The sequence below is a fragment of the Rhincodon typus genome, chromosome 6 (assembly GCF_021869965.1).
Source record: "Rhincodon typus isolate 14 chromosome 6, sRhiTyp1.1, whole genome shotgun sequence".
In the NCBI taxonomy this organism is placed as follows: domain Eukaryota; kingdom Metazoa; phylum Chordata; class Chondrichthyes; order Orectolobiformes; family Rhincodontidae; genus Rhincodon; species Rhincodon typus.
Genome location: NC_063337.1, coordinates 65,358,559 through 65,374,756, shown reverse-complemented (window position 1 = coordinate 65,374,756; position 16,198 = coordinate 65,358,559). Strand labels below are relative to the sequence as shown.

General features: G+C 40.2%; 1 protein-coding gene across 1 annotated transcript in view; it reads left to right on the top strand.

Moving 5' to 3' along the window:
- abcc4 (ATP-binding cassette, sub-family C (CFTR/MRP), member 4) overlaps window positions 1–16,198 on the top strand; it is a 458,391-nt gene that overhangs the window by 415,487 nt on the left and 26,706 nt on the right. The window contains exon 29 of the mRNA XM_048598320.1: window positions 2,394–2,499. Coding sequence (XP_048454277.1) covers window positions 2,394–2,499 — 106 coding nt within the window. The remainder of the gene's footprint in view (window positions 1–2,393; window positions 2,500–16,198) is intronic.

Below are 16,198 nucleotides of genomic sequence, written 5' to 3'. Positions count from 1 at the left end.
ATATTCAAATGTTGATAAATACCTGATAAATTCCTAAAAATTTAGAAAGGAAAACAGGGTTAACCAAAGTAGAACTTTTTTAAAGAATTTCAAAAATCAGTTGAATGTGCGATTTTAAGAAAAATGGAGGTAAGCATGTGCAGTCATCATTCATTAGTAGGATCATTGATGTCAGCAATCATGTTGAGAGAAAATTGCATTCTATAAAATGTGGAAGCATAGAACCTTGATGAAAATATGAATGAGAAAATCAGCATATCTGATTAATGAGAACTCAAATATTGGCAGCAAAATTCTGCACGTTTGATTCCCAATCAGAGTTTGGAACCTACTGTCACACCATAGCCCCTAGAAAATCAGAAGTTTCTTGGAATAAAATTATTTTCCAAAAACATACATTCCATGATAGCACTTGAAAACATAGCAACCTAGTAACTCATTGTTATTCCTGCAGCATTTGACACACTGCTCAGGCCAAAGTCATCATAATGTGCAAGATGTATCTTAATTATCAGGGATCATCAAATGCTAAAATGTTGAGAGGACTGTATAGAATGGATAGGAAAGCTCAATTACTTTTGGCTGAAGGATCTGGAATCAGAAGCACAGACTTGCGGAGGGAGTGGAATGTTTTGAGTCAATTTGAGAAGAAATATTTGCACTCAAAGTGAGGGGCATCTGGAGCTCATGACTGTACAGGTGCAGAGGCAGAAACCCTCATTGCTGATAGAAAGTATTTGAATGTGTTCTTAAATTGCTGTGACCTACAAGGCTACAGACTAATAGCTGGAAAGTAAGATTAGACTGGATGGCTACTTGTAAGCCATCCTGAACTAAACGGATTTCTTTTGTACTTCAAATATCTATGATTCTAAGGCTAGTGACATTTTTAATTACAATACCTCAGGTTAATTGGAAACTGATTTTATAGACAACTGCAAGAGAATTTCGGCTGTAGCATATGCTGTGATTCTATTTGTTCTCTTGAAACTTGGGCTTCTCATTAAAGTACGTTGATACTTTCTGCTGAAAGTTATGAGAAAGGTGGCATGGCAGAACACACAAAAAAAATCTTTGTGGTCTCTGGTAAACAACAAGCTCCATACATGTAAGTAGAAATATTTCTAATTCACTTCAAGCGAAAATACAGAGTATCCAAACATTCTCTGGAACAGCAGTGGAAATCCCACTTACGCCCTCAGTTGAGATTTATGTTCACTTTGAACAATAGTATCCTGTAGCAACTCCAAGGAGATATCTAACCTGATTCAGGTTAGATCCTGGCTGGATTTAATGTGGCACTAGGGTCCTAGCTCGCACCCCTGGCTTATGCTTTGTAGATGATGGCCAGACACCAGGGAGACAGGAGGTGAGTTACTCACTGTAGAATTACCAGTCTGATCTGCTGTTGTAGCCACAGTATTTACATAGCTAAACCAGTTCAGCTTCTGGGTAATGGTAATCCCCAGGATGTTAGTAGTGGGAAATTCAATGATGCTAATACTGTTGACTGTCACAGAGAGATGGTTGGATTCTCTTGTTGGAGGAGGCCATCATCCATCACTTGTTGTTTTGAATACTATTTACCACTTAGTAATACAAGCCTGAATGTTCTCCAGGTCTTTATGCATAGAGACAAAGACTGTTTTAATACCTGAGAAATTGCAGATCGTACTGAACACTTAATTAGTAGTAATCACAAATAATCACTGTTCAATGATCAGTGAACATCCTCACTTCTGACATTATGACCGGAGAAATTCATTTGCAAAGCAACAATCGCTTCATACAGCTGAGAAATGAGAGAGCTTAAAGGGCAGTACTATCTTAGTGAAACTAGCTACTTGCAAAAAAAGTTAGCATTCTCCCTATGGGTGAGTGCTAGAGTGCAGTTTCCAGAATCCAGGATTGCAGGCTGGACAGTGCTTTTAAAAGGCTGCACAGAAGTTTCAGCAGCTGGCACCTGTTTCAAACTTATTTTACACAAATGAACATGCATTTAAGCATATCCAGGCTTCCTCTGCCAGTTCAATATTTTCTTTACCAGGGCAGGTGTAAATTTGTATAAATTTTCTTTAGCAGGTATAAATTTGACCAAGAAAGTTCAAGACCAAACTCTTAGTTTTTCAAGAGAACTTTTAAGTTGTTAGCAAACCTGTTATTATGTGCAATAAAGTCTTTGGGTTCTGTCAGATGACCAGTTTTCCAGGCTAACTGTTTGCAATAACCCGAGCTAATGTGGCACAGGATGTCATCAAACAGGTCCATGGGCATGACTTGAAAAAGTCACCAATTAAAAATAGGGTTTTGGTTGCTCTCTGATTTATAAACTGAAGATGCTATAAAACTTCTATTTTCCAGAGTTTCACTTTAATTTCCCTTTAATTTTAAAGAACGGATGAATTAATTCAGAAGACAATTCGAGAGAAGTTTGAACAGTGTACAGTGCTGACAATCGCTCATCGGCTTAATACAATTATTGACAGTGATAGAATTCTGGTAAGGTGCAACAACACAAACTTCCTTCTAGCTCTTGTTATTGTTTTAGCCTGAGTACAATCTAGATGTGACATTGTCGTGGGGTGTGGGCAGAGTCTTCCTATTGTTTGTATAGGGCTTACATTCAAATGATGCAATAGTGACATTGTGATCACAGCACATGGTGCCAATATTTATCATGCCAATCAATGTTCAATAATGCAGTCAGGTCAGTACCTTTACTGTCCACAGTAAAAGCAGCCCCTGGGCTCCTTGTCTTTTAAGTAGCAATGTGGCTAATTAATCTTGATGTTGCTTCTTGCTTGGATTGAAGTTAGAACAGTGTTCCAAAACATTTTCCCAGTGTGACCCACAGATTGGGAATCTCTCAGCTAGAAGGTGAAGGGCAATTAAATACAGTTTTAGTTGACTCTTGTTAAAAGTATAATGGTACCTATGAGTTTAGGTATTTAATTTTGTTGTCTCCGGAAACAAGATGTAATTAATTATATTTTGACTTTTAAAGTTAGTTGATATCCATTACACACACAGAAAACAGAGCAAATACAGTTTTACAAATTTACTTGTAAACAGTGGCCTTGCTACCATATTTAAATTAAAGATTTTAGTGACGTAACAGACAAAAGGTTGCAGTAACTGTCTAATGTCTTATAGAGAATATATTGAAGTAAACGTAATAATATGTATCTTGAAAGCAGTTGCACTCTTTGTGCTATAGACATTGTGGAATTTTTGAAAACAGAAAAAGAAATTACTGACTTGATTGCTAATGAAGTGTGGCAAATAAGTGTGGCAGTGCAGATTACAGTGATTAAAACCATTTAATGCAGTTGCTAAATATAGCTGTTGCTCAAGAATTTTGCAAGTCTCTTTATGCTGCCTAACATGTTGGGACGTGCACTTTAATGAGTCAAAGAATAAGCTGTAACTTGGTTTTCACGGACAGGTCACATGCACTACATTTGTACATTTGTTTGCCTCTGTGAAATATGAAAAAGGCATCTGCAATCAGAACAATAATGTGTTATTCAAGGAGTCATTGATGAGGTGCAGCATGGTGGCTCAGTGGTTAGCACTGCTGCCTCACAGTACCAGGAACCTGGGTTCGATCCCACCCTCGGGTGACTGTCTGTGTGGAGTTTGCACATTCTCCCCACGTCTGTGTGGGTTTCCTCCAGGTGCTCTGGTTTCCTCCCGCAGTCCAAAGATGCGCGGGCTAGGTGGATTGGCCATGCTAAATTGCCCGTAGTGTTCAGGGATGTGTAGATTAGGGGGTTGAGTTTGGGTGGGCTGCTTTGGCGTGGACTTGTTGGGTCAAAGGGCCTGTTTCCACACTGTGTAAGGATTCTATGATAAGAAATCTAATGGCTGCTGTTCTCCAGCCTGACCTCTACATAGTTGGTAAAATAGCTCCACAATGGGAGTTCAATAAGCAGCTTAAGCAAGTGGAAATTGAGTTATCCTGTTTACAAATTTTGGAAGCTAGTTTTTAGAACATGAATCTGAATTAGTATAGGAGGAAGTTTCCATTCTAAATAACATCATTAACTAATATAGATTGACGTTTATTTTTTAAAAATGGGGTGTACCTGGTGTTCTGTCTGATATTAACTAGCTTCAGTATGATACTAAAGCCTTTTTTTAGTCCATCATAACTTCACTCATGATTCTTCAGTTTCCCTTTCTGTGTGACTGAAATCGAAACATGCGCACAATCTTTCTTGTGATCCAGGGATTTGTCAGTCATCGCACACATGCAAAAAAATTGAACAGAATGAGCAACAAACACCAATTATTTCATTTATTTGATTTTGTTATGTTTCCCTTATATGTACAGTGCTATATATAACCTATCATGGGAACTGAAATATTTAAATACCTCACATTAAGTTAGATATTCCTCAGTTGCAGTTCTTGAATATAGCACAGCAGGGCTATTAGGGGAAAAGTGAGTAAACAAAAACAATATAAAGCACTATAAACATTGAAAAGAATGGAACATTTTTACCTCTAGCATTTCATAGTTTTGTTTTGTTCCATCAACAGCTTCACCGCAATCTGGTGAAATAATTAATTCACGGAATGCAAGTAACCAGAATTTATTGTCCAGCCCTAACTGTCCCTGATAAGGTGGTGGTGAGCCACCTGCCTTGAACAATTGTAGTCCTTTGCCATAAGGACTTAACAGGCCATTTCAGAGGGCAGTTCAGAGTCAACCACATTGCAATAGTACTGGAGTCAGCGTAAGCCAGACCAGGGAAGGACAATAGACTTCCTTCCCTAAAAGATTGAAATAATAAAGGGTTTTTAGAGCAATCCAATATTTTTATTATTCATTACAATTAGATCACTGTTATTGAAAGCGGCTTTCTTTTTTATATAGTTTGCTATTTAATTAACTGAGTTTAATTTTCACATCTGCTAAGGGTGAGATTTGAATTCATATTTCCAGATCATTAGTCCAGCCTCGGGTTTACTAAATTCAAGACACGGTGGTTCAGTGGTTAGCACCACTGCCTCACAGCGCCAAGGACTCGGGTTCAATTCCACCCTCCGGTGACTGTGTGAAGTTTGCACATTCTCCTCATATCTGTTTGGGTTTCCTCCGGGTGCTCCATTTCATCTCAGCAGTCCAAAGATATATAGTCAGATGGATTGGCCATGCTAAATTGCCTATAGTGCCAGGGATGTGTAGGTTAGGTGAGTTAGCCATGAGGAATGCAGGGTTATAGAGATAGGGTAGGGAATGGGTCTGACTGGGATGCTCTCCAGTGTGGACCCGATAGGCTAAGTGGCCTGCTTCTATACTATGGATTCTATGAATAACATAACACCATACTACCACCCCAAATGTGTTTGTTTTTCCACCGTCTCAAAATAGGAAGATCCTGTAAGAGCACATGTAGCATTGAGAGCCTTCTGTTTGATTCCTAAATCATTATAACAGCTAAATATTGACAGCTAATTGCACACTGGCTTAAAGAATTAGGGCTCAGCTATAGAAGTCACAGAGTCATAGAGATGTACACCAAGGAAACAGACTCTTCAGTCCAACTTGTCCATGCCGACCAGATATTCTAAATTAATCTAGTCCCATTTGCAGCATTATCCCTCTAAACCCTTCCTATTCATATACCCATCCAGATGCCTTTTAAATGTTGTAGTTCAACCAGCCTCTACCACCTCTTCTGGTATCTGATTCAATGTACACACCACGCTCTGCGTGAAAATGTTGTCCCTTAGGGCCCTTTTAAATCTTTTCACATCTTAAACCTGTGCCCTCTTATTTTGGACTCCCCTACCCTGGGAAAAAGATCTTGGCTATTCACTTTATCCCTACCTCTGATGATTTTATAATCCTCTGTAAAGTCATCCAATGCTTCAGGGAAAATAGCCACAGCCTATTCAGCCTATCCCTACAGCTCAAATTCTCCAACCCTGGCAACATCCTTGTAAATCTTTTCTGAACTCTTTCAAGTTTCACAACGTCTCTTCTATAGCAGGGAAACCAGAATTGAATGCAGTATTCCGAAAGTGGCCCAACCAATGTCCTGTATAGCAGTAGCATGACCTCCTAACTCCTATAATCAATACACTGGCTAATACACTGGAAGTGCACCAAACACCTTCTTCACCACCCTGTCTACCTGCAACTCCACTTTCAAGGAACATAGAGCCTGCACTCCAAGGTCTCTTTACCATTAAGTGTATAAATCCTGCCCTAATTGGCCATACCAAAGTGCTGAACCTCACATTTATCTGAATTAAACTCCATCTGCCACTCCTTGGTCCATTTGCCTATCTCATCACGGCCTTGTTGTACTCTGAGATAACCTTCTTCCCTGTCCACTACACCACCAATTTTGGTGTCATCGGCAAACTTATTAACCACTCGTCCTATATTCACATCCAAACCATTTATATAAATGATAAAAAGCAGTGGACCTTGCACCGATCCTTGTAGCATACCGCTGGTCACAGGTCTCCAGTCCAAAAAGTGACCCTCCGTCATCACCCTCTGTCTCCTACCTTTGAGCCAATTTTGTATCCAAATAGCTAGCACTCCCTGTATTCCATGTGATCTAATATTGCTAACCAGTCTGCCATGCGGAACCTTGTCAAACACCTGAAGTCTGCATAGACAACGTAAAAACAGAAAGAACTGCAAATGCTGTAAAACAGAAACAGAAACAGAAATTGCTGGAAAAGCTCAGCAGGTCTAGCAGCATCTATGAAGAGAAATCCCAGTTAACATTTCAGGTCCAGTGACCCTTCCTCAGAACTGTTCTCTGATTTTTCCTCACAGATGGTACCAGACCTGCTGAGTTTTTCTAGCAATTTCTGTTTTTGCTCCATATAGACAACGTCCGCCGCTCTGCCTTCATCAATCTTTTTTGTCACTTCAAAAAATTCAAGCAAGTTATTTGTGAGAGACGATTTCCCACACACAGTCATGTTGACTGTCTCTAATCAGTCCTTGCCTTTCCAAATACGTGTAAATCCTGTCCCTCAAAATCCGCTCCAACAACTTACCCACCACTGACGTCAGGCTCACCTGTCTATAGTTCCCTGGCTTTTCCTTTCATAAGCAATGGGACCATGTTAACCAATCGCCAGTCTTTTGGCACCTCACCCGAGGTTATCGATGATACAAATATCTCAGCAAGGGGCCCAGCAATCATTCCCTACCAAACAGACTCCTGCCGTTTATGGCAAGGCCTAAATGACATTATGGGATACAAAATGAAGCAGAACAAGATACTGGACAAAGACACATCCCTCCCTGACAGGCTCGATGCTTTCTATGCTTGGTTTGAGCAGAATACCGCCGGCGTGGCAACGCTGCCCTGACAGCCCTAGACACGCCTGTTCCCTCTGTCACTGCTTCAGAAGTCAGATCAGTCTTCCTCGGAGTCAACCCAAAGGAAGTGACCGGCCCAGACGGTATCCCAGGCCGAGGATTCAGATCCTATGCGGCCCAACTGGTGGAGATATTCACCAACACCTTCAATCTCTCCCTCCTACAAGCTGAAGTCCCCACCTGTTCAAGAAGACCACCATCATCCCCGTACCCAAGAAAACACACGCAGTGCGCCTTAATGACTACCATTCAATAGCTCTGACTTCAGTAATCATGAAGTGTTTTGAGAGGCTGGTCATGGCCTACATTAACTCCAATTTCCCAACCTGCGTCGATACCCTACATTTTGCCCACCAACATAACAGGTCCACAAAGGGTGCCATATCTGTAGCCCTCCACTCATCCCTGGAATATCTGGACAACAAAGATACCTTTGTCAGACTCCTGCTTGTTGAATTCAGCTCGCCTTCAACACCATTATCCCCTCCAGACTAATCTCAAAACTGCGTGACCTTGGTCTCAACTCCACCCTCTGCAACTGGATCCTCAGCTTCCTGACCCATAGGCCTCCTCCACAATAACACTCAACTCTGGAGCCCCTGAAGGATGCATCCTCAGTTCCCTACTGTACTCCCTGTATACTTATGACTGTGTTGCCAAATTCCAAGTGAACGCCATCTACAAGTTCACTGATGACACCATTGTAGTGGAATGGATATCTAACAATGACGAGTCAAAATACAGAAGCCTGAACACATACATGAGCAGCCATTATCATTATCAGCCCTTTCTGGCCATTATCAGACTGTAAAATGGACTCTGGCCTCAAATAATGTAACCTGTATGCCTTTAAGTCTTTTTGATCTGTACATCCTTTGCTTGCTGTTATCTGCCTGTACCACTCATAAACAAAGCTTTTCACTGTATTTTGGTACATGTGACAATAAAATCAATTAATCAATCAATCCAGTTGTGGGGTACACCCAATCAGATCTCAGGGACTTATCCATCTTAATGCGTTCTAAGATGCCCAGGACCACCACCTCTGTAATATGGACACTTTTCAAGCTATCACTGTTTGTTTCCCTGAGTTCGCTAGCTTCCATATCCTTCTCCACAGGAAACACTGTTGTGAAATATTTGTTTAGTATCTCACCCATCTTCTGTGGTTCCACAAGTAGGCAGCCTTGCCGATCTTTAAGGGGCCCTATTCTCTCCCTAGTTACTCTTTTGTTCTTAATGTATTTATAGAATCTCTTTGGATTTTCCTTAACCCTACTTTCCAAAGCTATCTCTTGTCCCCTTTTTGCCCTCCTGGTTTCCCTCTTGACACAGATACTGGCCTCCAAACAATATACAGTGGTGCATCACAGTAAAATTTCAAGAACATTGTGGATTTCTATAAAGTACAGGAAAGAGTCAATCAAAAGGCATTAGATGAAGAGTAGGAACCTATTCACTACCTGTTTTCCAGTCTGTCACATTTAAGCGGTTTATAAGATTATGTTATGGGACATTGTCTTTAATTTTGTGATGATACTATGTCTTTAAGATGTGTATTTTGTCCATTCTTTTAAGGAAAAAAGGTTGAGAAAATGGGTCAAACAGTCTGTCGAAGCCAATAAAATAAACAGCTTGTGAGGCTTTGAGGTTTCCTTTGAAGTTGGAACAATAGAAGCAGCATGAAGGGGTGGGTCAACTCCCACAGAACAAAGATTTTAATTTAACTTTAGGTAGCTATTAGGGTTTGGAAGCTGCTGTATATTTTCCCTGCTACAGCAAAATGCTTGAGTGTGGTCTCCCTGAGTTTTCAGTTGATGTTCTTTCCTCCTAGACTGGAGAATTGCATTTAAGACAATCTATTTTACTAAACTTGCCGTTGTCAAGGGTGTGTTTATGGGATGTTACTATATGAGAACAGTTGCTGTTTAATTGTTAAATAATCTATTGTTCTGTTAAGTTTTCTAATAGAGTTGTTATTCCAATTCTTCTTTCTTCTATTTGTATTTTAACTACAGTGTGAGAATAAGTTGTATTTAGCCCCAAGCCTGTAGTTTGACCAACCAAATTGCAGAAAATAGGGAGGTGGGTGGGGTAGGGAGTAAATGATAGGATAGAGCCCAAAGAGAGAGAAAGACAGTTGGACAGACAAAGGAGTTGCTAACGATCAGGCTGGGAGGGTGACTAGTCACCTCCCTATTTTCTGCATATAAACTGACGTTTTCCCAGCCACCATCAGTTCTGAGGAAGGGTCACTGGACCCAAAACGTTAACTCTGTTTTCTCCTCCACAGATGCTGCCAGACCTGCTGAGCTTTTCCAGCAACTTTGTTTTTGTTCCTGATTTACAGCATCCGCAGTTCTTTTGGTTTTTATTGAACATTCTTCAAATTAAATTGGACAATGACAAAGTTCTCAAGAATTGGGATAAATTATTGAATGGCCTTCCAGAGGAAAATCAAAATGACCTGAAAGAGTTATTATAATCGCATGGGGAGATATGTAGAAATAAGCTGGCATGTATTAATCTAATTACATATGATATAGATATAGAAAATGCCGTTCCATTAAGCAATATCCTTATAGACTTGATCCTCTAAAGTTGGCACAGGTTCAAAAAGAGATTTTAATGCATGCTGAAAGACAATATTATTGAAGTAAGTTGCAGTGAATGGAGCTCACCTGTAGTAATGGTGCCAAAACTAGGTGGTAGCCAACAAAAAGGTGTGGACTATCACAAAGTCCAGTTACAAAATCTGACTCATATCCTATTCCACATTTGGAAGACTGTATTGAGAAGGTGGGACAAGCAACTTATATTTCAAAGTTGGACTTACCCAGTGGATACTGGGAGGTGCATTTATCCAAAAGAGCAAAGGAAATTTTGGTTTTCATGACACCAAATAGACCCAACCAGTTTAAAGTCATGCCATTTGGTATGAAGAATGTGCCAGCCACATTTCAAAGACAAACACATGGACTTCAGCAAGGCGTTCAACAAGGTACCACATGGTAGGTGGTTGAATAACATTAAATCTCATAAGTTTCGGGGAGAGCGAGCCAATTGGATACAAATTTGGCTTGATGGTAGAAGACAGAGAGTGGTGGTAGAGGGTTACTTTTCAGACTGGAGGCCTGTGACCAGCGGTGTGCGACAGAGATCGGTGTTGGGTCCACTGTTATTCATCATTTATATAAATGATTTGGATGAGAATTTGGATGGTATAGTTAATAGGTTTGTGGATGACACCAAGATTGGTAGTATAGTGGCAGTGAAGAAGGTTATTTGGGAATGCAGTGAGACCTTGATCAACTGGGCCAGTGGGCTAAGGAATGACAGATGGAGTTTAATTTAGATAAGTGTAAGGTGTTTCATTTTGATAAGGTAAACCAGAGCAGGACTTATACAGTCAATGATAGAGCCCTGGGGAGTGTTATAGAACAAAGAGATCTAGGGATACAGGTTCAAAGTTCCTTGAAAGTGGGGTCACAGGTAGTCAGCGTAGTGAAGAAGGCTTTTGGCATGCTTGTTTCCATTGGTCAGAGCATTGAGTACAGGAATTGGGATGTCTTGTGACAGCTGTACAAGTCGTTGGTGAAGCCACATTTGGAGTACTGCGTGCTATTTGGCCACCGTACTATGGAAAGGATATTATTAAACTAGAAAAAGTTTAAGAAAGATTTACTGGGATGCTACCTGGACTGGAAGGTTGAGTTATAAGGAGAGGTTGGATAGGCTGGGACTTTCTTCCTTGGAATGCGGGAGACTGAGCGTCAACCTTATCAAGGTATATAAGAGGCGTTAATAAGGTAGATAGCAGACTGCTTTTCCCCATGATAGGGGAGTCTAAAACTAGTGGGCATAGGATTAAGGTGAGAGGGGAGAACTACTAGAGGGGCAATTTTTTCACGCAGAGACTGGTGAGTATCTGGAACAGGCTGCCAGAGGTAGTGGTGGAAGTGAGTACAATTTTGTCATTTAAGATACATTTAGACAGGTACATGGATGAGATGGGTATGGGTGGATGTGGACCAAACGCAGGCAAATGGGATTAGTTTAAATTGTGAAAACTGGGCAGCATGGGCAAGATGGGCTGAAGGGCCCATTTTCATGCTATAGACGTATATGACTCTAGACATGGATGGAATATTTGGAGCATCTGTCAGAATTGTTTGATTGTGATAAACCTGGCTAAAAGTGAGTTCGCAAAAGCCTAAGTCTCGTTCCTAGGCCATGTCATTGGACATGGACAAGTGGCCCCACAGGATGTGAAAACAAATGTTATTGGGGAGTTTCTCATACCATCAATGAAGAGGGAAGTACTACAATTCCTGTGACTGAGCGGTTTCTATCAAAAATTCATACAAATTTTAGCAGTGTGATTGCTCCACTGACTGACCTGTTGAAGTGGTGCAGAAAATTTCTGTGGATGGGAGAGTGTCGGAAGGCTTTTGACAACCTGAACACTGCCCAAGTTTTAGCCACACCTAACTACACAAAGCCATTTAATGAGGCTATCAATACTAGTGAAATGGGTATTGGTGCTGTACTCTTGCAAGATGACGACAAGATGATAGAAAGACCTATTGGGTATTTTTCCAAAACGCTGACTATTCATCAACAGAAATATTCCACAGTTGAGAAGGCAATCTTAGATTTCATGTTGACATTGCAACATTTTAACTTTTATGTTGCCAGTATTGTGGCTGAGATAATTGTATATACTGCTTATAACCCCTTAATGTTTTTTCAAAAGATTTACGGATAAAAATTCCAGGGCATTTAGATGGAGCTTATTATTGCAGCCATTCAATTTGAAAACTATACACTTGGTAGAACGAAAAAATGTAATTGCCAACATATAACGACCGTGTGAAGGAAGACAGAGATGGCTGAAGAAACAGATTGGAATGGACTGTAGTATTGAATGTTTACATGCTTAGAGTCAATGTATATGTATCGTAGTGTAGTGAAAGCATAAAACTAAATATATTTAAAATTCAAGCCATCTTTGTATATTAATGGTTCATTTATTTTGAGAGGGAGAGTTGTGATGATACTCTAGCTTTAAGAGGTGTATTTTGTCCCGATTCTTTTTAAACAAAGAAAGGCTGAGACAGAGGTACCAAGCAGTCTGTTCCAAGCCAATAAACTAAACAGCTTTTGAGGCCTTAGGTTTTTTTAGTGTTGGAACAATAGAAAGTAGCATGAAGGGATGGGATCGAGCAACCACAAAATCAGGCTTTTAGTTAACCTTGTGTCTCTATTGGGGTTTGGAAGATACTATACATCTCCCTATGAGTTTTCCGTTGATGTGTTTTCTGGGGAATTGCATGTGAGATAATCTATTTTATCAAATTTTCCTTTGCCAAGGTTGTGTTTCTGAGATGTTACTATATTAGAACTGTTGCTGTTTAGTTGTTAAATAATCTATTATTTTGTTAAGTTTTCCAATAGAGTTAGGTTATTCCAACTGTTCTTTCTTCTGTTTTAATGAGAGTGTGAGAATGAAGTGTGTTTTGCTTTAAGCCTGGCAGTTTCACCAATCAAACTGCATCTGGAGTACACCTTCTCACACTTGCCTTTAAAAAGAAAAAGTTGGGGTCCAAGCTATCTTCTTAATATATTTCAAGGGGTTTGGTCTGGTCCATAACAAATTTAAGTTAAATGAACGGGTTCATGTAACCCATTCTGAATTCTGCTTTGACAGTAAACTTGGATCTTTTTGTTGTTAGTGACCAAAATAAATCTCAGACTGCTTTGCTAAGAAGGATTTTGTAGATAATGGCAGAATCCTGTGTGTTAACAGTGGTAACTGAAATTCTCTAAATTCGCAGAAAGTGTTGAGAACATGGTGTTGTAAGCAGTTGTACTTTAAACTGTATGTTTATTTCCAAGATAAGGGAGAGTCGGATTGTCAAAAATGGCTATTAAAATTTCTATTACATATAATGTCCACTGTAAAGAGCAGATTACAGGCTTTCCTAATATACCACTAAATATCATAATCATTCTCTTGCGTTCACCTGGATCCAGGATATGGTTCTCTGCACAGAAAAAAGTAGAAGCTCACACTCAAATGAAAAGATCAAATTTGTGAGGAAATAAAAATGAGATTGGAGCTTATGAGACTGAGAAAAAAGAAGAGGAATGAACCCTCAGGAGTTAAGAATCAGTTTGAATTGGTTCTGTGAAAATTGAATTTCCACATAAAAGACAGTATAAACTATACCTGTGAAGTGTGCTGTCTCTCGAGACTAAGAATAAAAAGCAGGAGGTTTCATTCTGTGGTTTGATGATGCCTACAAAGATAATGTTTATATAAAAGCTCAACGCAAGCTGGTGAAATAGTGCCGCACTTTTCACTTAGGTACTTCACAGCTATGTTACAGACTTAGCATTGAGTTTGACAACCTCAGAGAATGAACACTCTCCTCCAATTTTATTTTTCTTGCCTCTTACACCCAACATCACTCCTGTTTGTGTCTTGTGTCTGCTCTAATCAGAGATAACCTATTTCCTATTTTTAATCACCTTCGGTTTTGAAGAGGAATCTTAGAGCTTGAAGCATTATCGCTGTTTCTTTCTCCAGAGATGCTGCCAGACCTGCTCAGTTTGTCCAACATTTTCTTTTTAATTCAGATTTCCAGCATCTGCAATATTTTGCTTTGATTTGTTTATTTAATTGTGTTTGTAGCCACCAGTTACTGTTAATGGCTTCAAACGTTAAATCTTAGAGTGATATAGCACAGAAACAGGCCCTTGGGCCCTTGGGTCCACGGGCCCACAATGTCTATGATGACCAACAAATGCCAAACTACCATCTGTCTGCACTTGATCTATAGCCCACAAAGCTCTGACATTTTAAGTGCTCATCCAGATGCTTCTTAAATGTTGCAAGAGTATCTGCCTCACTACCTTGTCAGACAGCACATTCCATATTTATACCACCGTCTGGGTTAAAAAAAAATTCTCAGATCTCCTCAAACACTTACTCCTCACCCTAAACTTATGTGGTCTTAGACACATCTGCCGTGGAGAAAAGACTCCCATAATCTCAACAATTATTGCCTGTCATAATTCTGTATGCCTCAATCAACTCCCCCCTCAGGCCTTTCTGCTCCAAGGAAAACAAACCCAGCCTTTCCAGTCTCTCGTCATAACTCAGACTTTTCATCCAGACAACATCATCTCTGTGGTGCACCAATGGTCACAGGTTTCCCATCACAAGATTATTCTTCTACCATCGCCCTGTTCCTCCTGTTTGGAAGTAAATTTTGGATCCAGTTTGCCAACTTGCCATGGATCCCATGAGCTCTTACCTTTTGAACCAGGCTTCCATGTGGGACCTTGTCAAAGGCTTCACAGAATTGAAGTCTATGTAAACCGCATCAATTGCGCTACTCTCATACCTAGACATTGATGTCATTCTTTTAGTTATCAATTTGAAGTTCAGAATTCTTTTTTTAAAAGATATCTGTTTATACTGCATTTGTAGCAAGTGTGCTTTTGGCAAGTTTGATAACAGCTTCTTGCTTTATTTGGTTCAGTTTTTGGTTCATTCCTGTTTTCCTAAGCATTATTTTCTTAAAGTTTATAAAATATTTCTTCTTTGGTCTAATTTGACATTGGATGTGACCTTTCAATAATTTAATTTTGTTCTGCCATTTGTCTTGCTTTTAACATAGACCATGCATGGCTTTCCTGACAAAAGGATAAATCTGAAGGCAGACCCTTCAAATAATCTGGCTTTTAGACTGAATCCAAAGGTTCAGAATAATAGAATCCCTGTGGTGTGGAAGCAGAATATTTGGCCCATCGAATCCACACCGACCGTTCGAAAAGCATCCCACCCAGACCTATCCCTCAACGTATCACTCTAACCCTGCATTTCCCGTTGCTAATCCACTATCTTGCACATCCCTGGCTAATATGGGCAATTTAGCATGCCCAATCCACCTAACCTGCACATCTTGGGACTGTGAGAGGAAACCAGAGCACTCAGAGGAAACCCACGCAGATATGAGGAGAATGTGCAAACTCCACACAGACAGTCGCCCAAGGGTGGAATCAAACCCAGGTCTCTGGCACTGAGGCAGCAGTGCTAACTACTGCGCCATTATGCTACCCCAGAAGATGGTATGCAGACAAGAGAGAGGAGGAACAGTTCCAAAGAGAAATTATGAGAATGTTATTCTTCTTATGACTGGATTGAAAGAGAAAATCATCAGAAACGAAATAAGATAGAACGGGTTGGATTTTCATCCTCGACAAATAGCAGGAGTCAGGAAAATTCCCAACTGGTGCACCCACCTAGGGAAATAGTGGTTCCAGAGGCAGAATCTTAATTGCAAAATTGCAGGTGCCTGCTGTAGTTGGGCCAATCAACCCCAGGTATACTTCAGAGGCAGCCAATGACTGCTCATTATGAGACTGACTTCATCCCATAGCAAAAAAAAGAAAAGACTTCTAAACCATGAAATCCCCTCATCCAGCTCATGCCACATAAACCACTCCTCCGTGGCCCTTCATACCTCCATAATAAGATATGCCTCTCATCCCACCACCCATAGCCAATCACGCCCCCTAACCTAATGGTTATTTGGGTTCTCAATGGAGAAGTATTAAGGTAGATAAGTCCCGGGTGTTGATGAGATCTATCCCAGAAAATATTGGGGGAGACGAGAACAAAATGCTGGAGCATTGACAAACATCTTTGTATGCTCTTTGGCCACAGGTGAAATCCCAGAGGACTGGAGAATAGCCAATGTTGTCCCATTGTTTAAGAAGGGTAGCAGGGATAATCTAGGAAATTGCAGGCCTATGAGGCCATTGTCG